At 33.6% G+C, this 21,356-nt stretch overlaps 1 protein-coding gene across 3 annotated transcripts in view; it reads right to left on the minus strand.

Moving 5' to 3' along the window:
* Nucleotides 1-520: 520 nt before the first annotated feature.
* The window catches only part of LOC106078102 (gelsolin-like protein 2), a 40,989-nt gene continuing 20,153 nt past the window's right edge, over nt 521-21,356 (minus strand). For all 3 annotated transcript variants that reach the window (XM_056025276.1, XM_056025277.1, XM_056025279.1), the window contains 13 exons: nt 20,006-20,056; nt 19,421-19,501; nt 18,528-18,601; nt 17,802-17,876; nt 10,933-11,004; nt 5,985-6,112; nt 5,491-5,599; nt 4,657-4,767; nt 4,428-4,508; nt 3,712-3,803; nt 3,129-3,207; nt 2,852-2,947; nt 521-1,481 (listed from right to left, as the gene is read on the minus strand). In XM_056025276.1, coding sequence (XP_055881251.1) covers nt 1,386-1,481; nt 2,852-2,947; nt 3,129-3,207; nt 3,712-3,803; nt 4,428-4,508; nt 4,657-4,767; nt 5,491-5,599; nt 5,985-6,112; nt 10,933-11,004; nt 17,802-17,876; nt 18,528-18,601; nt 19,421-19,501; nt 20,006-20,012 — 1,101 coding nt within the window. In that variant the 5' untranslated portion in view covers nt 20,013-20,056 and the 3' untranslated portion in view covers nt 521-1,385. The remainder of the gene's footprint in view (nt 1,482-2,851; nt 2,948-3,128; nt 3,208-3,711; nt 3,804-4,427; nt 4,509-4,656; nt 4,768-5,490; nt 5,600-5,984; nt 6,113-10,932; nt 11,005-17,801; nt 17,877-18,527; nt 18,602-19,420; nt 19,502-20,005; nt 20,057-21,356) is intronic.

Consider the following 21,356-nt stretch of genomic DNA (forward strand, 5'->3'; position numbering starts at 1 on the left):
TTTGAGTGTTAGGAATTTAATGAACTTTTAAAATATAAGCTGTAAATAGATTGATAATGGTTAATATAAATATCATTCTGTGTAGTTGATATTAAACAAATAGCAGACATGTAGATCTATAGAAACAACGTTTGAAAGCTTTAAATTCTTTTAATGTGTATTTTTATTTTTTGTAGTCTATAACAGAAAATGATATTTTGTTAAAAAAAAGACACAGATGATTATTATTGGTATTCTCTTAATATAAGCTTTGTGCTAATATAATTTTTAAATTCAAATATTTTTTTTATAGAATTAATAGAATTAGAAGGTTAATGTATACTAATAAGGATGATTTAAGATAACTGAACTGATTTAAATAAAAAGAGTATGCTTGCAATTTATGAATGCATTTTTCTTAAAAAGTAAAACAAAGTGACAGCAAATCATCTGAATATTAAATAAGTTAAACTTGTAACTAATAAATTAACAATAACAAATATTTTTTGTTATATTTTTTAGCAATCCAACAACCAACATGTCCTGTTTATGCTATTTATTTTGTTTATCACAATTTGATATAAAAAGCTATATATTAGTTAATATTTGTATAACATATACAAAGTTTAAAGGACTTTTCAAATTTATATAAATAAGAAATAGTAATAATTTAAAATTGAGACAGATCTTAGATTATTAGATCTAGAAAAAACTTTCATAAGTAATACAAACTTCATCAATGAATACTTTCAGATGGAAAAAATTTTAACAAAAGTTTACTATTACTAATTTCTAAAAACAAATATTTTAAAGTGTATACATTGTAATAAAGTAATATGAAGATCTAAAAGTCCATAACAAAAAAAATTACATTGCAAATCTTACAACCTTTTGAATTATCTAGTTATACGTATAGACCTTTGCATACATTTATGAATTGATACGTTTATAATAATAACAAAACAAAGCCTCAAAATCCAAGAATATATATATTGCAATTATGATGTACTTAAAAAAATTCACTACTTTCTTTAACTAGACAAATATTCACAGAATGATCACAGTGTTAATGTTGCTATTATAGTTTTGTTCAATAACAAGTAAAAGGCTATCAACAATTTTAACCAATTTAAAAGAAAGTCCTTCTCTACAAACCAAATACAAATATGTTAAGACTTAAAAGTAAAAAACAAATATTATTTATTGGAATGTCAACTGTTTGCCAATGTCAGAAAATAAGAGTAAAGCTATTTGCTGAATAAATGCCTACAACAAAACCAACCAAATGTCAACAAGTACTCTTTCAATCCATTCTTAAGCACAACTATAGTATCTGGATCAGCTGACAGAAAGTATACAACATGACACTAAAATAGTAAACTAGTCTCATATACACTGGATGCAGATTAAGCAGCAATGGCCGATCTAAAACTTTTGTTTTCTTGACCTTCTGAGACAACAGTTACTGGGATGAGTGGATGAGTTGAGACTTGCAAGAATTTCTATAATTTGAGAAAAAAAATTTAATTAGCCATTAGAAAAAAAGGAGTAAAAAACATCTTATCTTATCTTATATAATACAGACGTTACTTCAAAAAAGAAGATGATTACATCCTATGCGTCATGCATTTAGTCATGCATATTAACCAATGACTTAAATTTTGCCAAGTCACTGGTTTTCCTGGCTAGCTCAGGCAACCCATTCCATGCTCTAATAGCACTAGGGAAGAAGGAGTATTTGTACAAATTTGTCCTAGCATATGGGACGAGGAATGTGCCTTTATCTTTGTGTCTTTCAGAGTATTTTATTAAATTTTGTTTTTGTATTTGAAGATTATGGTTCAGTGTTTTATGTATAATTGCTACTTTACTTTTGAGTCTTCTGTCCTAAAGGCTTTCTAAATTTAGTGATTTTACTAAAGGTGTTACTCTAGTCAAATGTGAATATTCGTTTGTTATGAATCTCACTGCTCTATTTTGTGTCTGTTCCAGTTTCTTAATGTTTTCTTGAGTTGAGGGGTCCCAAACGAAGGATACATATTCTATTATTGCCCTAACCAAGGTTAAAAACATACAATGAAACGGTAAGCCTCTGATAAATTTAAACGTAAATTAAAAGTGATTTTTAAAATTCTTTTAGTAGAGAAAAGACAAACAAAATTGAGTATTACTAGAAAACCTAGCCCTAAATGGAATTGATGTTGTAATTGGTCTGTCTGACTGCCTGGTTGTGCGGTATGCATGCTGGATTGTCATTCAAATTTCTTGATGGTCCTGGGTTCATAACCTGCCCGCTGCAATCCCCCATTGTCCTGCAGGAGGCTTGGACTAGGAAGTAAATTATCTTCAACTCTGAAGGAGCGTCCAAAATATGTAAAACATTTTACAAAAAAAAAACATTATTTAGAAAGCTTGTCTGGTTACTGATAGCAAGGGTATACTTTGCTGGTCTCATTGTGGCAACCTCATGGAAATGTCTAAGAAATTGATAGATTAATAGAGAAAGAACCATCAACTCTTTTATTTAACTCAGTAAATATGTTACATGTGGTGATGTTGGTGAAAGCCTTTCCTTCGGCCTGACTCAATTTTGGAACTAGACAAAGAATTGTTTACAGTGGTAGATTGATGTTGCTCACTGTCAGTCAAGAGTCACAAATATGAATTCTGATATTTGAGAGGATTTCACAATTTACAGTGCTTTGATGGTACTTTACTTCTGTTGCAGTGATAAACCAAGTTTGGTCACTGGGCAGGCCAAGTTTGCAGGTATGCAGGAATTATTAATAATTAGCATCAGAAGCAATATGATTTGCTTGTGCTAATTTACATCTTTTAAATTTGTCTTGGAATCCGTGGTATGTATACTTACATGTGCATAAGATAAAGCATTTTGTTTCTCTGCCTTTGAAGCTCCTTTTCCAATCCAAACAAAACATTCCTTTTTGTTGTCAAAGATAAAAACATCCTATCAAAATAAATAAGGAACATGTTAATTTATTTTACATAAAAGAAAAAAGGCTGATTTACATGGTTCTCAACAATCATCCGATCTTCTACTTCTGGCTGGTGCATGAGAAGTCTTAATGCAGTTAAAACTTAAATAGGATTTTTAAAATATAATTTTAAAAGTATGATTCTCTGTTTACCTTACTGTTGAAATCATTTTTAAAAATTCTTCCCTCTTTCAATTTTTCAAATTCCATTTCACCAGAAGCATCACTGAGTCTAAAAGAAATAGGACACAAAAAAAGCTGCATAAAATGAGGTCCTAAAATTAGGTGAAATAATAACAAAAAAATGTTCATTTATCTTGACAAAAAATTTTTGTTAGTAGGCCTATAATTTTGTTTTTGTTTTTCCTAAATACTTCAATAACCAATTAGATTCTATACTATTTTTAAATTATTTTCACAATTTAATAACATAATCTGAAATATGTGTATTGTCTTATACAATGCCAAACATATTAAATGTCAATTAGTTTGTTAAATTTTGTCACAATATAATGCAAGAATTGAACAGACCAAGAAAGCTGATTAAATTAAAGATTCATATATACACTGTCCAGTCGCAAGCAAGAAGAAAAGAGACAAGAGAAAAATAATTTTTAAAAATATATAAGAATAGCCTACTATAACTACTTTAAAACACTGACCTATATAAGAAAAGAGAAAAACAATTTTTAAAATATATAGGAATAGCCTACTATAACTACTTTTAAACACTGACCTATATAATTCAGGAGTTTTGCTGTCGTCTTCAAATTCAGAATCATCATCGTCATCATCATCATCATCAGTAAAGTGGTCAAAGAAGCCAGCCTAAAAAGAAATTAAATTTCAAACAGAAATATGAGAGTGGATTTTATTGAAATATATTTTTTTAAAACAAAAATAGATGTTCTGTGGAATAGTATTTAAAAATCTAATCAAATTAAGTGAATTTTATTTCACATATGCTATTTCTAAAATTTTTAAAGTATGTATTTTGTAAATACTACAGCTGGTAGTTTCTTTTGTTACATTAAATAATAGCCTTAGATCTGATTTTGAAGTCTGAATACAATTTTAAAGATGTATGATTAAATGTGTATTTTGAATTGTCAGGAAGTAAAGGTTGTTGGTCATTGTGATGGCCACATGGCACCTTTGTTAACCATAGAGGTAAATGAGCAATACATATTTATCTACCCAGTACCCTCATAGATTGATTGGTTTAAAAGTGGTGCCTTCACAGCATTGTGGATCCTTATAAGCCTTAAGTTCCATGGATCAAATATCTGAATTACTATTTCAAATATTCTGTGGCTGCTGCATATGGTAAATATAGTTTTAAATCTTAAAAAGGAAACTTTGGATTTTAATAGTTTAGAAATTTAGATGAAATGTTTTTCTCACAATACCAGATTGACTTAGATAAATATTTAAAACATCAGGGGAACTTACTCCATTGTCATCTTCATCGAAAGTTTCAACATTTGGTTTGCCTCCCCTTTCAGATTTAATCTGTTGGAGGACTTGCACAGCCTGTAAAAAAATGAACAACGTTAGCTTGATCTAATTAAATTAGAATCTTTTATAGCTTATCAAATTTAGCTATGCATGTTAGGAGATATGAATGAAGACATTAAGACTATTAGGCCTGCTACTAACACAGAATGTACAAATAAATTACCTTATATTTTTCATCTTTGTTACAAGATTTTCCGTTCCACTGGAAGATTTCAAGACCTTTGTCTAGAATGAACACATCATTGGAAGTCACGCGCTCTCTCTTCATGGGAACCTATTCAAAGAATCAAGTTTCGGACTTACTATTTAGTTCGTTTTTGAAATTTTTTTGAGAAACGAACAAACAACAATTGATTATCATCGTTCATCCCGATATTATCCCAATCTTAAATTTTTCTCATTTGGGTTCATGAATATTTTTTCCCAGCATGATTCAAATAGAAATGTTACCTATTTTAAATTGCTTAACATATGATCAACTATTTCCTAACTATGGATAGGCTTATAACATTTCCTCTAAGTGTTATGACAGTAGAGGTCTGAAAATAATTAAAAAATCAGGGGCATAGCTAGGAATTTGCCATCATTTGTGGGCCCGGGGGGCTTAGCCTCTTTGGGGGGCCCTGCATTTTGTGTAATATTTAATATTTAAAGTAAAAAAACCCCACCCATTTGGGGCCCCCTAAAAAGGGGGCCCGAGGGGCATTTTCAAATTCTCCCTCTTCCTTCCCCCACCCTAGCTTCGCCACTGTTACGAATACTTCATTTAATCTGTGCAATAATTGGGCACGGATTGAGACAGTAAGTATGACTTAGAACTGGATAGACTCGGCAGGTTCCTAAAATGTAGACATACAAAAATGCAGGCTCGAACTCGGGTTCCACTGCTCAGCTATCAAATGCTTTATTCCCTTGGGCCACCACATCACGTGATACATAGCAGCAACTCAAGCATAACAAAAGGTCAACTAAGAAGAAACTAAAAACAACGAAGTACCTCCGTCACTGTGACCGATACTTTGGTTCCAGTGATCTGCAACAATCTAGGTTTGTATTCTTCTGGTTTAACGTGTCTAAAGCCAGTATCTGCACCACCTTTCAGGATGCTGGGGGAAAATATTGAAATTACAAGAGCATGCTACAAATAAAGGATAATAAAGTTATTTAAAAAAGATATTTTTAAAAATACTTTCCACTAAATAAAACCTTAACATTAGATTAAAAATGTAAAAATAATATTTAATTGATCAATGTGGAAGGTATGAAATGTAGATTTTAAAATAGCATACTGAAATATTCCATATTCTAAATATACATACAAAATGCCTTTTCAATTCTACCACAATCTCAAATTAAACTACAATTTTAAAATTATGCTACATCGTACGTTCTGCCTCAACCCTGAATTCCGCTACAATCTTAGATTGTGCTGCAACCTTAAACTCTGCTACAATCTTAAATTCGACTACTTAGACAAAATGAAATTCTTACGAAATGCTCTTGAAATAAGATTTGAAGAGTTCAGACTCATGACCCTGAACTTCCCTGTGCTGGACGGGAACGTCATTCAGGAGAGTGTCCAGCTCAACCGTCTTGTAGGCAGCTGTGCCGTACTCGTCCTTCAAGGTCACAGAGAGACAGAAACACAAGCGGAAATAGAAGAAAATTGTTTGAGTTAGAGAATTTTATGGCCCGATGAGCATTCGTGTAATTAGTCTGTGTATTGTTTTTGTTTTGTTTGACATGTCTCAGATGTTACTTGTGATTTAAATTATTACACGTTAGCCCAAACCTTTCGCAGGACTTCGGGGGATGTCAACAGGCAGACTTTTATCCCGGTACAATCGAGACCATCTAACGACAGTTCAGAGCTTATATCCCACGACCAGGCAGCCATTGATTATTAATCTTTTTTTTTCTCAAAGACTTGTGGGATACATCGACCCCAGCATCAGCGAGTCTTTGTAGAAAAAAAAAATTTCTAACCCTAACGAAGTCTTTGACTTTATCTTATAGAGGCGCAGAAAATAATTACAACTTTTATGTCGAAATCTAACGAAACAAATTTCTGACTTTCTCAAGTAAGTATGTCACTTTTAAACTTACGGGCTTAAAATATTACATCTGGATAAGCTTGTGTGTGTGTGTACTGAGCCACACTGGAAAGCTGTGTGTCGGGACTACAGATTTGTGTACAAAACGACATTGCTGAGTTGAACGAGTACAATACAGATGGCTTAGCGAGAGACTTATCTCTAGACTCTGCTGTGTCTAACTTTAGGGTGGAGTGTAGAAACTACAACTTATCACGCTGAGGGCGAGGTTGTTATGTCCTTCAGTTATGAATATATTGCCTCACAACTCTAAAAATATAAAACAAGTTAGTGAGATTCAGTAAACAAGTCAACAAGCAACGTGTACAATGTACCTATATCACCTTGTTGCATGTAAACAGGGCCGGATTTAAGCACGTGGAGGGCTGGAGGCTTTGAGGCAGAATTTTTGTGGCGGCCCCTACACTTTTTCGAAAGCTTTTATAACAAGATTACAAAGAGAGTTTGTGTTACACAAAATCAGAGGCGGCCCCCGTCGAAGTCGGATCCCTGTCGGATCTGCATATTCGCAAATAATATTCAAGAGGTGATTTAATTTTGATGGTCAAAAGTAATAATGTTTCATAGATTCATTTGCCGTAAATTTAAATTTAAATTTAATAAAAAATAGTAGATTAGTTTTAGTATATTAAAACATTACAATATTGATCAAAACGTTTGGAAATGAAAATCTACACTTTTTTTTTTACACTTTAAGTTTAGAAATTGAAATTCTAAATCTTAATCTAGTCTATTTTAGTCTAAACTAGATCTAGAAATTCTAGATCTACAATCTAGAATAATTTTAATTAGAATATAAATCCAGATCTAGATATACTGTAATAAAAATCTAGATCTAGTTTAAAAAATCTAGATTAGATCTAAATCAAGATATCATTCCTTTTTTAAACGCGAGTCACATAACGAGGCTTAATAAACATCACTATACCGAGTTCTTTTTTCATTTCATTTGAAGAATTAATTCCATATAACGTCAGAGGGAAAAAAAAACACTACGTCACACGGCCAAGCTAGACTAAAAATCGCCTTCATCATTACGAGCCATTTATCGAGTGTTCATAGACTTTGGTGCACCGAGTGCGTTCTTTAAGCATTTCATTTAAAGAATTCATTCCATACGACGTCAAAGGAAAAAAAAAACACTACGTCACACGGCCTAGCTAGACTAAAAATCGCCTTTATCATTACGAGCCATTTATCGAGTGTTCATAGACATTGGTGCACCGAGTGCGTTCTTTTAGCATTTCTTTTAAAGAATTCATTCCATATGACGTCAAAAGAAAAAAAAACACTACGTCACACGGCCTAGCTAGACTAAAAATCGCCTTTATTATTACGAGCCATTTATCGAGTGTTCATAGACATTGGTGCGACGAGTGCGTTCTTTTAACATTACATTTAAAGAGTCCATTCATATGACGTCAAAGAAAAAAAATTCCATTACCTCACAATAGGCTAGTACCGGTACCATAAAAAAAAATGTCTTTATTTACACGAGATATTTAACGAGGGTTCATAGACATTGGTGCACTGAGTTCTAATAGAATTTATTTAAAAAGGATCAAACCCGCATTGTTTTTGCGTTTTGTCTGTCAGTCGGTCTGTCCATCATCTTGATATAAAAAAAACAACAACTAAAAATTATTAAAAATTGATTAACCTTTATTTTACGTTTCAAAACATCGCAATAATTTTTAGGTATGAACACAATTGAAAAGTTTATAATAGATTGTTCCGGATGTTTGTATAAATAGTAAAAGAAAAAGAGAATTTCAGTTAAATGTAATACCGTTAATTAAATTTTTTGGATGGTCTCGTATAAAAATTAGATGTACTACAGCCATGTGGAGAGATTTTCATACCTTACTTTGGTGTTTGGATTCTGTTTTCCTTAAAAATCGGAACATAATATTAACGATAATTAGATTTTATAATGTTTTAGGTAGAAAGTTAAATGTACTGTAAGAGAGTAGTGAGTTAAAATATTTTTCATAAAAATCCGTAAAAACATTATTTCGTAAATGAGAAGATTATTTGTTAATTAATTAGAAGAGGGAGTTCAAACAATTATTTGGCGTTAGTAGATTTTTAAATAAATTCGGAAATTTCTGGCGACGATTTGTAAGAAACAAAATCCGGAACTTTCTTTATCGATTACAAAACTTCTATGTTATGTTTTAGCAAGAAAAATAAATGTCTAAAAAGTAATTTTCAGTAATCAATTCTAGTAAATTACTTTTTTTTAAAGCCCTGAACAATCTATTGTCGATATTTTTAAAATTTGTTTAAAGATGAAAATACGGAACAATTTGATATTGGTAACCAAATTATTGTCAAATAATATAAGTGTAATATTAGTAAATTATGCGATTTCAAACAATCATTAGGCATAATTCATGCTTTATAAAACAATATCCGGAACATTTTTACACTTAATGAAATATAAGTCAGTATAGAGATTTTGATTTAGCATTAATATGCTATTTACATAAAAAACGGAACAACATATTATTGATAATGTGTTTTTGCAACGTTTAAGCATGGAAATTGAATGTAATATAAATTAGAAGAGCAAACAAACATTTGTTGGGGTTGATTAGTTTTGCACACAAAAATCCGGAACAATCAATTTTTAGATACTTAAAACTATTGAGATGTTACGGGAGGAACATTAAAGTGTAAACAGATTTTCAATAGCTTTTAGAGTTCTAGTTTTTTTAATCTAATCGTGACGGACAGACCGACCAACAGACAAAACGCACAAAAATAATCTTCTTTTATTTGGATGGGGGCACTAAACAAAAATAAATAAAATCTGATTTTTTAAAAAAGTTTAAGGAATTGGTTTAGCACCTGATCATGTAGCGACGTTACGCTACTGCACGAAAATCGCTGCATAAAAAGTCCATTAAAAAAAAATGTGCGTGATATTTACATACAAAATGCATTATTAGCCTTTATAAACAAACAGAAATGTTTTCTTTTAATTTTAGCAGCTAGTTGACCAGAAAAAACATCTTTAACTATTATTTATTTTTGTTGTAAACATTTCGTGTACATTTTTTAAATATATTTGACTTAGTGATACTGAAAATACACAAAAATTGTGCATCTTTGTTAGCATATTGTAACATTGCCTCCCTTACATTTACGTAATTGTTTTAGAATTGGTGTATTTTTATGAAAAAATCGCTTGCATAATTAATTTTATAAATTAAACGGTTTGCTTTTAGAAAACCAAAAGTAGCCGTTGCACCTAAACTTTTCAAGCCGCATTTAATGATGAAATATTATTTTTCATATCTCTTCTAGTTTTCGAGATCTGAGTGTGACAGACGGACATTTTGCACAAACCTAATAGCGGCTTTTTCCCCTTACGGGGGCCGCTAAAAATTCAAATTACTAATAAAATTACTGTCTAAATGCATGCCATATTATAAAAGAAATTATTTATAAATTAAATGTCCTTCGTTTGAAATTGATAAAATTATTTCATCTGCATATTTTAGTAGCAAAAAAAAAAAAGAGTAACATACATAAGGTTTACGTAAATCCGGAGTATATTATGGGAATGCGAACATACTATAAGCGGGTACGTTATAACCTCAACAGTGTTGCCAACTGTAAGATTTAAAGTACTGTCGTTTAAGAAAATATAAAACAATAAGAACTGAAAAGTTGCTGACCCGTTGAAATAAGGAGTTTTCTCGTATTTGGGGCCACATTCTTGTGAAATTCCCCTGGGCTGTAGCTCCGTCTGCCCGTTCTTAATCCCGAAGAGGTAAAAATCTTAAGGCAGGGAGTGCACAAAATGATGCCCTGGTTACTAGTTTATTTGCTTCAGCTGGTTAGCTTAAAGAGTCATTAGTATGAGCTAGTCATGCCGCCATTCATTAAACAAAAAAAAAAAAAACAATGAATATTCATCACGATCAGTGGCACTCAAACCACGGTCCGAGGGGCCGTATCCAGACCATGACGAGGTCCGGTCAGTCCAATCTTCTACACTAAGTGCACAATGAGGCTGTCGAGAATTAGTTCCCTTGGACTCAACCATTTTTTTGTTTTCGGTAATGTGCCCGTGACAAAAAATGTAGTAAATTTGGCCTTGACCTGCAGGCCGGAAAAGATTGGGTACCACCGAAATAAACATTTAAGTGATGTGTTAAGAAATGAGAACAAAGCGTTATTAGTGGGTAGAATCTTCTAGATAATCTTCTAGATAAACGTAAAATTAAAAAAAACTCCATTCAGTGCCTGTGTCAAAAAATTACAATTTCTAAATACATACGGTTATAAATTCTACAAGTTTTATCTGTAAGTACCTGCGTACTGTAGCGGCCTATCCAAAAGTGAATGTCGTAAAGGAGCTGGTCGCCATCTTGTTCCTTGTAGGTCTAAATAGGACATAACGAAGCATATGATTATGTTATATGAATATATAAACTTAACTATATTAAAGAAGAAAATACCTATAAACATTTTAAAAGTAAAAGAAATACATATATAGGTCTAGATTTCAGCCTTAAAAATCTTTTTTTAAAAAAGGCAAATAAAAGTAACGTTTTCCCATTATACTGTGGGCCTGTGGTGGCCCTGTGGTTAACTCAACTACACAACAATCATTTAAGTATTCACAGGTCAGAAGTGAGTGTGTTTGGGAGGGCGCTTTAGAGAGTTCCGTTCCGATTAACTTTTAACCATCATAAATAGTTTTTAAAAACATCTGTGATTCTCAATGCATACTGATGACGAGGGCGTAATATAAAACACTATGTTTAAATGACGTCTAACTCAATTAGTTGAGATTCATTGTGAACACACCCTAAAAGTAAATTCCATAACAGATACAAATTGTCCTTGTTCGCTATCTCCTGACAGCGTTGTTCAAAGTAACAAAAGTTACGAATTAAAAACAATTTGAAAGTGTATTTAAACACACACACACACACACACGGATACTACTCTTACAAAGTGCTCACCACAAACACAAACACACACTCTTTTTAATCCCTCTCCCACCCCCCCACCCCCCCACATTCATTGTGTTGCAATCGATAGACATCCAATAAAAGAGATTGCATACTCTCATCCAAAAGTTGTTTTTTTAACTCCCCCAGAAATGTCAACCCTCAACTAAAAAACTTAGAATCTCTATCTTAAGAAACAAAACTATATTCGAATAGGTTTACGAAGTTTCAAGTCACGACGTTCTAATACAGTGATGCTCAACGTCACTCGGACGGCGGGCCATTTTAATATCCGACACTCGAGTCGCGGGCCACATGAAGAAAAAGTGAAAAAATAGGGAATAATTACCAAAATTTTGAGCGGTATCAGATATGTCGGTAGACTCGTCAGCGGCAACAGAAAATAGACATACATCCGACTCATTTTCTTCTCATTTTAGGTAAATATTCTCATCAATCCTCCACTTTAGGTGTAATCTAACTATCGCGTCTCAAACCAAGAATGTTGCCTTATTTGTTTGATTTCCAAAAGCTGTTTCAAAAGAGCCACTCTCTTTCTTTATAAAACAAATATGTTGGCTTACTATCGATACCAATCCATACAAATATGTTGGCTTACTATCGATACCAATCCATACAAATTCGGCGGGCCGGATAGAACCACGTCGCGGGCCGGATGTGGCCCGCGGGCCGTATTTTGGGCATCACTGTTCTAATAGATTTCTAAAAAAAAAAAATCAATGTTTGAAAGTTTGATTTTCCCGAACAAGAGAACAGAAACCAGGGGAAATAATAAACTTGAAAATAAAAATGAATGAGAAAAATGGTCCGGACAAATTTAACATACCAGCAAATTTGCAAATTTATTGGCTTAATTTTTAAAATGTTTTCTACGTATGTTTGTGAGTGTGTATTATTTGGTTTTCTAGATAAGAGACATAGCTATATCTATTTCTAATTACGAACAAGAATGGGATTATTTATATTAGGCTAATATTTGTTTTTAACTGAGGAAAAAGAAGACAAAATCATTAATAAACTTTGTATTACAACATATAACATTTGAAGTCATTTACAAATTGCCGTTTATTATTAGTACATCTCTTCAAATCATTTTTCTTCGTTTACGTGACGTCACCAGAGAATTATATTTTTTTTCAACATTTAATGTTCGCGATGTCATTTCTCTTTCAGCAGATCTAGTCTTTCATTTTATTATTTACATTTTTTTTTGTTACTGCACCGCCAGACGTTTTGTATGTTCAGCCTTGTTTTTTTAACTTCCTTGTACATTTCCAGGTAAAGCCGGGCTATTCTTCTAGTAAGCCTATAACTATTTTAGTCTCATACTTGTTCTTGTAGCCAACTTGTTCTTATTCATTTACACAAAAAAATATCTCATTATTTATCGCAGTTAGATGCTCCAAATAATTTCTTTAATTGTTTTGATGTCCTGGTTTAAAGCTTTGAAAACATCTAGCTATTTAAAACATTTGTCGATATGATAAGCATAGTTGGCTACGACTTTAAACGTTAGCAACCTAACAAGGCCTATACTTATGTGGTCTACAAATAACGCCTACACTTATGTGGTCTACAATCAAGGCCTACACTTATGTGGTCTACCAATAACGCCTACACTTATGTGGTCTACAAATAACGCCTACACTTATGTGGTCTACAAACAAGGCCTACACTTATGTGGTCTACAAATAACGCCTACACTTATGTGGTCTACAAACAAGGCCTACACTTATGTGGTCTACAAATAACGCCTACACTTATGTGGTCTATAATCAAGGCCTACACTTATGTGGTCTACAAATAACGCCTACACTTATGTGGTCTACAATCAAGGCCTACACTTATGTGGTCTACCAATAACGCCTACACTTATATGGTCTACAAATAACGCCTACACTTATGTGGTCTACAAACAAGGCTTACACTTATGTGGTCTACAAACAAGGCCTACACTTATGTGGTCTACAAATAACGCTTACACTTATGTGGTCTTATAATAAAGTTTACTCTATTGTGTTCTACCAAAAAGGCAAAGGCTTATATGATCTACTAATGTGGTCCATACATTTAATGTGGTATACTAATCTGGTTCACAGACCAATGTGGTCTACGTAATGTGGTTCACTAATCTGTTCCACACTCTAATGTGGTGTACGTAATATGCTCTACTAATATTGTTGTTAATAGTCTCTGATCTATCAATAATCTGAACAATAAAGAATGTCAATTTAATGTATAGCTTCAAACTGCAGTCACCTCAAAGTGAGTAAACATCAAAGCGAATCTAATTCAATGTGTGGTCTTTCGCATTTTTCTTTAACATTTTTTTTGCTATGTTTTGTTGACTGCGCAGACTTTATATGGCCTCCATGTCTAGGATATAGATTTATACGTCTCGTGAGGTCATTAATCATATCCGGGGCATCAGTAAACACTGGGCTAGGTGTTCGTCAAGATGATGTTAGTAACTTAAATTGCAGAACAGGTTTCAGTAACGTAAGATATTGTTGTTTTTTTTGTATCTTAAAATATTGTTACTGGACACAGACATATAACACCTTTTTACGAGCAAGAGAGGGGAGGAATAGAAGGAGAGCAAGAGAGGGGAAGTGGAGAGAGAGAAAGAGAGAGAAAGGGGGATAAGGGAAGAAAGAGAGGACGGAGAGAGGAAAGAAAAAAGGGAAGAGAAGGATAGAAAGTGGGATGAAAAGAAAGAGAAGAGAGAGAGAGAGAGAGAGAGAGAGAGAGAAGGTGAAAACACAGTACTTATGGCATTTCTTTTATCTTGTATTACAAAGTAGCGTAGGTTTATATTTTAACTGTTCATTGTACCCTCCCTATCCCTCTTATGCTCTAAAAAAAAAAGTCTACATCTAAGATAGCAAGAGTTTAAAGGTCATTAGTTCAAGAATACTAAGAGAGACATTGTTTTTGCGCTTTCATGGCCTACATAATACATTATTAATATTTTGATGTTAATATGAACATTTGGGATGCTAACTAGGACATAATGTACATCGAAACAGAAGGATCCTAAGTATCACACTGAATGACAGCATCACAAACTTAGACAGAGACAGGGGGGGGTACTACAGCGACTGGACACCACGATGACCTACGAACTATTGTAAAAATAAAGATACGGAAACTAAACCTCTATGGCCATGTTAATGGTCTTCGGGGCTTGCAAAGACCATCCTTCAGAGAACAATGCCAGAAAAAAAAAGAAGAAGAGGCAGACAGAGAAAGCGATGGGAAGAGGTTCTATTCAAGGCAAAAGAGAGAGAGACGAATGGAGAAAGACGGTCGACAAATCTTATGTGGTGTCCAAACGGTCCAATAGACTAAGGGATAGGTGAAGGTGAATTAAAACAAAATATGGATTAAAGGACAAACGAACAATTGACAAAAACAGAGAGAGATTCGGGGTGGGGATTACAAGAATTTTTCACATACATCAGAGGCTTAGAGTGGAGGGCAAGGGGACACGATGCCCCGGGCGCCACTCTTAAGGAGGCGCCACTGGCAGAAAAGCGTCAAAAAATATTATTGTAGATACTTTTTTTTTTTTTTTTATTTATAAGCCTATATTTCTATGTGATGTTCATGGAAAATGGAGAGGGTAGGGGCGCCAATAAGTTGCTTGCCCCGGCCTAACATGTTGAGTGCTTAGTGCTTACATACCCTTGCATGTTCATGTGCTTACATACCATAAAATGTTCACGGGCCTGTTGGAATCTTTCTGAAGACAAAGTTCAAAGCCAGTTTTCAACTGTGGATTTACATGCACCACTGGGCCAAAGTTAATAATGATAAGCGACATTCAGTTTCTCTATAGACTTAGGTGTCTAACGCAGCACTATAAAATTTATGACACGTTAATATTAAAGTCTGCAGTTCAGATCTTTTTCCACGCAGAGCAGTAGAAAGATGTCTAGATGAAGGGTGAGGATAGGCGACTGATCACAGGGCCGGCCTTAGGCATAGGCAAACTAGGCAGCAGCCTAGGGCCTCTGATTGGTGGGAGCCTCACACAGAGCAATTCTTTAGATAAGAAATAGCGAAATGTGTCCATAGTGTTATTGTTCTGGTTCACTAGGATGTAAATAAATTGCTTAATTTTATTTTTTCGCTGTTTATTTATTTGTAAAATATTTCATTTGGGGCCATCAAATTCATTTAGTTTAGGGCCTCCAATTATCTAAGGCCGGCCGTGATTATCTTCCCGGGGATGAAAGGAAGGGGGCTGTCTTATAGTTTCATTAAGCAGAACAATAGAAAGGCGTGATCACAGTGGGTCAACTACGGGATTAGGGTGTGAGTAGAAACAGTAAACTAACAACGCCGTGCATGTATGTCTCTACTATAAGTGAGGAGGGGGGGGGAATATCTTACTGTGTGTATTGTTGGGGAGGGGGGAGATCTAATAGAGTGACTTTTGTGAACAATGAGGAGAAATAAGTCGTGGTGACCTAGCTACTGGGTTACGGTGCAGACGACAACAACAGGCTTACAGTCTGACAACGACAGGCATACATAATCTAAGTCAGAAGGACACAGTAAGTTTGAAAGCGGTGGTGTGTGGGTGCGTGGGTGAAAACTGTGAAGTCCACTGAGGTGTCCAGTATTTTTCAAAAGCATGACCAGCTCAAAACTCCACGCCCTCACCCCGCCCACCACACTTTCACCACGCACCGCCACAAAGGGTAGCATCATTCTGAGTCCACATTCAAAACGCACTTACCAGTTCTTCCTTATCATAATAAGTCTATAGATTTACATTGTTAATAATCATTAGAGACATTTTATGAATCAACATACAAAAATCAATAAACAGAACGAAACTTCACAAAGTAACAGGAAAGAAGGACAGACATGTATGTTCATTCTAAATTGTGTATTGTCACTATTAAACAAACCAGTAGGACAGACATATATGTTCTTTCTAAATTGTGTATTGTCACTATTAAGCAAACCAGTAGGACAGACATATATGTTCATTCTAAATTGTGTATTGTCACTATTAAACAAACCAGTAGGACAGACATGTATGTTCATTCTAAATTGTGTAGTGTCACTATTAAACAAACCAGTAGGACAGACATGTATGTTCATTCTAAATTGTGTATTGTCACTATTAAACAAACCAGTAGGACAGACATGTATGTTCATTCTAAATTGTGTATTGTCACTATTAAACAAACCAGTAGGACAGACATGTATGTTCATTCTAAATTGTGTATTGTCACTATTAAACAAACCAGTAGGACAGACAAGTATGTTCATTCTAAATTGTGGTGTCACTATTAAACAAACCAGTAGGACAGACATGTATGTTCATTCTAAATTGTGTATTGTCACTATTAAACAAATCAGTAGGACAGACATGTATGTTCATTCTAAATTGGGTGTTGTCACTATTAAACAAACCAGTAGGACAGACATGTATGTTCATTCTAAATTGTGTATTGTCACTATTAAACAAACCAGTAGGACAGACATGTATGTTCATTCTAAATTGTGTAGTGTCACTATTAAACAAACCAGTAGGACAGACATGTATGTTCATTCTAAATTGGGTAAATTGGGTGTTGTCTCTTCAAAACAAATTAGTATTTTCATACTCAATGAAAAGAGGCTGCCACTTTGTCGTTGGCTAACATGCAAACTAAATCTCTATTATCTTTGGGGCTTGCAAAGACCTTCCTTCAGGCAGAGAAGAATGGAGAAAGACGTTTAACAAATCTTTTGTGTTGCCCCAACAGAGTAAGGGGTATGTGATGGCGAAGGTGAACATGCATTTTAAGCTTTAACAAGCAAACTATTTTGAAAAACTCTTTTTTTTTTTTTAAACATAGTACTAAACGTGATAAGGGAAAAAACTCCACATATGCAACATATCCCTTTTTCGATACCAAACAAAAGAATTAATTACCAATAATTAACAAATTGGTTAATTTTTTTATATTCATGTTTTGTTAAGTACAACAATAATTGTGTCAAGTTTCAACTTGATCCGAGAATGGGTATGGGAGAAAAAAAACGTGTACAAAAATTGTACCAGACAGACAGACAGACATACAGAGTTGATATAAGCTTTGTAAAAAAGGAATAATAGTTCTATATAGGTTATAATACAAATATATATTATAAAGAGTTATGTCAACAGATTTTAATTCGACTATAAAACATGAACTTACATTTAAAACAATGTAAGAGTCCCCTTCATAAAACTTCCCATAGTCATCTTTTGGCCAAGGCTGAACTTTGAATTTCTGAGGAGCACAATGGAAGAAGGAGACGTTTGAATTTTGTTGCTGCATTATAGGTACATTGTATTCCAACTTAACAATAAATATATAACTTTACAGTGCTAATAAATCAATCAAAGATAAATACATTATCACCACACTTAAATTCAGTAGCTTGCAGTCTTTAAGGCATGTGATACTCTCTCGTTACTTATTTTAATTACTTATATCTATACCTTTTTTTTTTGCATTTTTACCGATAATACTTTTTTTAATCTTTCGGTTGGCAAGAGTCTACAGACACATAAATGTCCGCTTGTAGCGTGCTTGTAATATATAAATGCAGCTCCGGATTTACGGCAGTGCGTTAGCCCAAGGCATTCATAAACTTAAAAAAAATATACATTTAAAAAAAAAACTAAAATATACATAGTAAATATTTAAAAAAAAAAAGGAAAATGAGATTTAAATTTACAGATGCTCTTTTTTTTATCTCTTTCTCTTGTTTTTCTTTCTCCTAAAATATGGCCGACTTTTATTATTATCAATAAATGGATTCTTATTGAAGCTTTCGAAAAAGTGTAGGGGCCTAAAAAAAAAAAATCCTGCCCCGGGCTTCCACTTACTTAAATCCGGACCTGCGTGTAATCAGTTTTATATGCAAACGACACTTACCACAATTCGCCAGACTTGAACACCGATTTCTTTCCCAGCATTCTTCCAGGCAGGTTCCGTCTGCGCTGACTCCTCTGTCAAGTAACAAGAAGAGATCATTGTTATATTGGACTTGGTCAAGTAATATGCTTCTGATTCTGTCTTTTATGGTGTTTTAGGATTGTGGAAAGTTGAAAAGTCAATCTGCACTTAAGAGCTTGAACGAAACTTTAAATAGATTCCATAGTCGCTTAAACTCTGAGCTTATTATTATTATTATTATGTGAAAATAAAACGAGCTTATATTCGTTATCTAACAGTGCCCACTAAGAAATGTTCTGATGATGTGGCAGGTCTACGGCAGTACCGCCCTCTGACAGGCAACAAGAATCTTCTCAGGGAAATTAAAGGCCTTGAAGGTCAGTTGTTATTATCCCCTCAGTTGATTTCAGACTTCCATTAATGCTTAATCTCCAATCTTAAGTTCCCATATTTTCTTTGTTCTTCCATTTCAATTTTCCTTATATTAAAGAATTATGGGATAGAAGTACGGCGATGTCAGTGATGGTAGCGGTTTCATCTTATTATTATTATTATAAGTAATTTTTTTTTTAAAGTCCCCAATCCTTTTGAAAACTCATGCCATGCCATTGGGGGGGGGGGGTTATCTCCAAGGATTTGTCAACCTGACAACTTGACTTCCCTAGAAGAGAGACTCTCCAACAACTGAGCGAGATCCACCTTAATAATTTTGTTTATATAAAAAATTAAGTCTGGTAGTATCCTTCACTAGTCTGTTAGACCATTTCAGGTCACCGCACATGATCTGTTGACGGCTTTAGTCCAATAAATAGTCTTCAAAGCGAGTCTCTAGCTTGAAATATAAACAAATGCTTGGTATATAAAATACTCACTTTTGACATTTTTCTCTGTCTCTGAGCCAAACAGAGCCATGTTGGAATCTTTCCAATCATATTTCTTGGCTTTGACGAGTCCTGAAAATATTGACAACATTTAGACACATAAACAAGATCCTTTATTGATTTTGAAACAATATATATTCAAGACACAATAGGTGCATACATAATAGATGAGGTTAATACGGAAGCGGTGGGTGCTTTTTAAACTGAGAACCACATAACGTGACACATTGTGTAATGGCGGGATGAGGAATAAAAAAAAGAGAAGAAAAGCTTTTATTTTATTTTTCTTAAATGTTGAATGTGGGGCTGAGTGGAATACACCTTTTTGCTATCCGATGAGGGCGCAAATTCAAATCCCAATGTAGACAGTGTTTTTAATTGGAGATTTGACTCGAGCTGAGATGTGTTTTAAACATGCAGCACAGAAGCCTTAGCCCAGACAGTTCTACCCTCACATGTCACGCCCCTGACAAGAGAATCAGAACATGGGATAGGAGCACGGAGACCAGGCTATACAAGAGTTATTATAATTATCTATAGAGTGAACTCTCTGGACTAGAGCTTACACTTACATACCTGTCATTGTTCTTCTAGTCTATTGAACAGTTTCTGTTAATTAAATCCAAGCTGTTGAGAACAAAATTGAATCTCTTAACAAGCAATAGAAAACAGATTAATTTCTAAAACCAAAAGGGAAATATTACTACCACTTATCTGAAAATTACAGGGTTTAAGATCCCTTTTTGCTATATAAAACAATATTGATTAGTTAGTACTAATTGATTAACTTATAGTTGATTTTTGGATTGATTCGTGTATTGTTATTGACTACGAATATTTATGCAACATTTCAACTTAATCCGAGAACGGAAGTGGGAGAAACAAAAAAACATTTCAGAAAGTAAAAAGGGGACTAAATCCATATATATATATATATATATATATATATATATATATATATATATATATATATATATACACAACTCTCATTAAGTAGCATTTATTCCCCTTATTTCGAAATCAAACAAAATAATTAATCCCTTGCAATTCATTAACTAATTTTTTTTTATTGATTCATGTCAGGTACAATGTATAATTGCGCAAAGTTTTAACTTGATCCTAGAATGGGAAATGGGAGGGAAAAAAACATGTTTAAACTTTATACCAGACAGACAGACAGACAGCGTGAGTTGATATACGCTTTGTATAAATTACGAAGAACTAGATGCGTTATTAAAATAACAGAGTCCTACTAACTAACTAATTCGTGACTCCATTTCAAAGTGTAAACACGTTTTTTTTGTTTTTCAAGGAACAAATATTTTGATTTTTTTTTTTGATCAGACATTCTGTTGAAAATGGGAGATAACTAGCCTACGTCGGACTAACACGTATCCATGGTATCTGGTGACTCTACTCAAAGTCTCCCTTTCAGACCTTGCGATCTAGAGGGCAGATGTAAAGGTCATCTGATTCTATGACCGATGGTTAACGAGGACGTTACGTAGTCAGCACAACGACCAGTACTGGCAGTACACTTACTTGTCCCAATCAATGTCAAGTTCTATGTTCTTATAGAGAGAGAGAGTAGGGCCTACTTCATTGAATATGTTTTAGCAATGTGCCAACATTAGAGTTATGACACAAAAAAATGGCTCTGTAAAGGAAATATTTTCTTTTTAAAAATGATTTTTAATGTTTTTCTTGTCAACAGTTGAAAATGTTAAAAATTTAATTCTGTTCTGCAGACCTAAAGATATATAAGGATCTACAGATCAATTACTAATGCTTCATATTACGTGGTACCTGAACAGATTAGACTTGCATAAATAAAATAAGGGGAGAGAATCACACCCAAAGAAATATTATTAATAGAATTTTGTAGTCATAAAATCCCAGTGATCACTTGAATCTCTATCAAAATCGA

Source organism: Biomphalaria glabrata, chromosome 4 (assembly GCF_947242115.1).
Source record: "Biomphalaria glabrata chromosome 4, xgBioGlab47.1, whole genome shotgun sequence".
Taxonomy (NCBI): domain Eukaryota; kingdom Metazoa; phylum Mollusca; class Gastropoda; family Planorbidae; genus Biomphalaria; species Biomphalaria glabrata.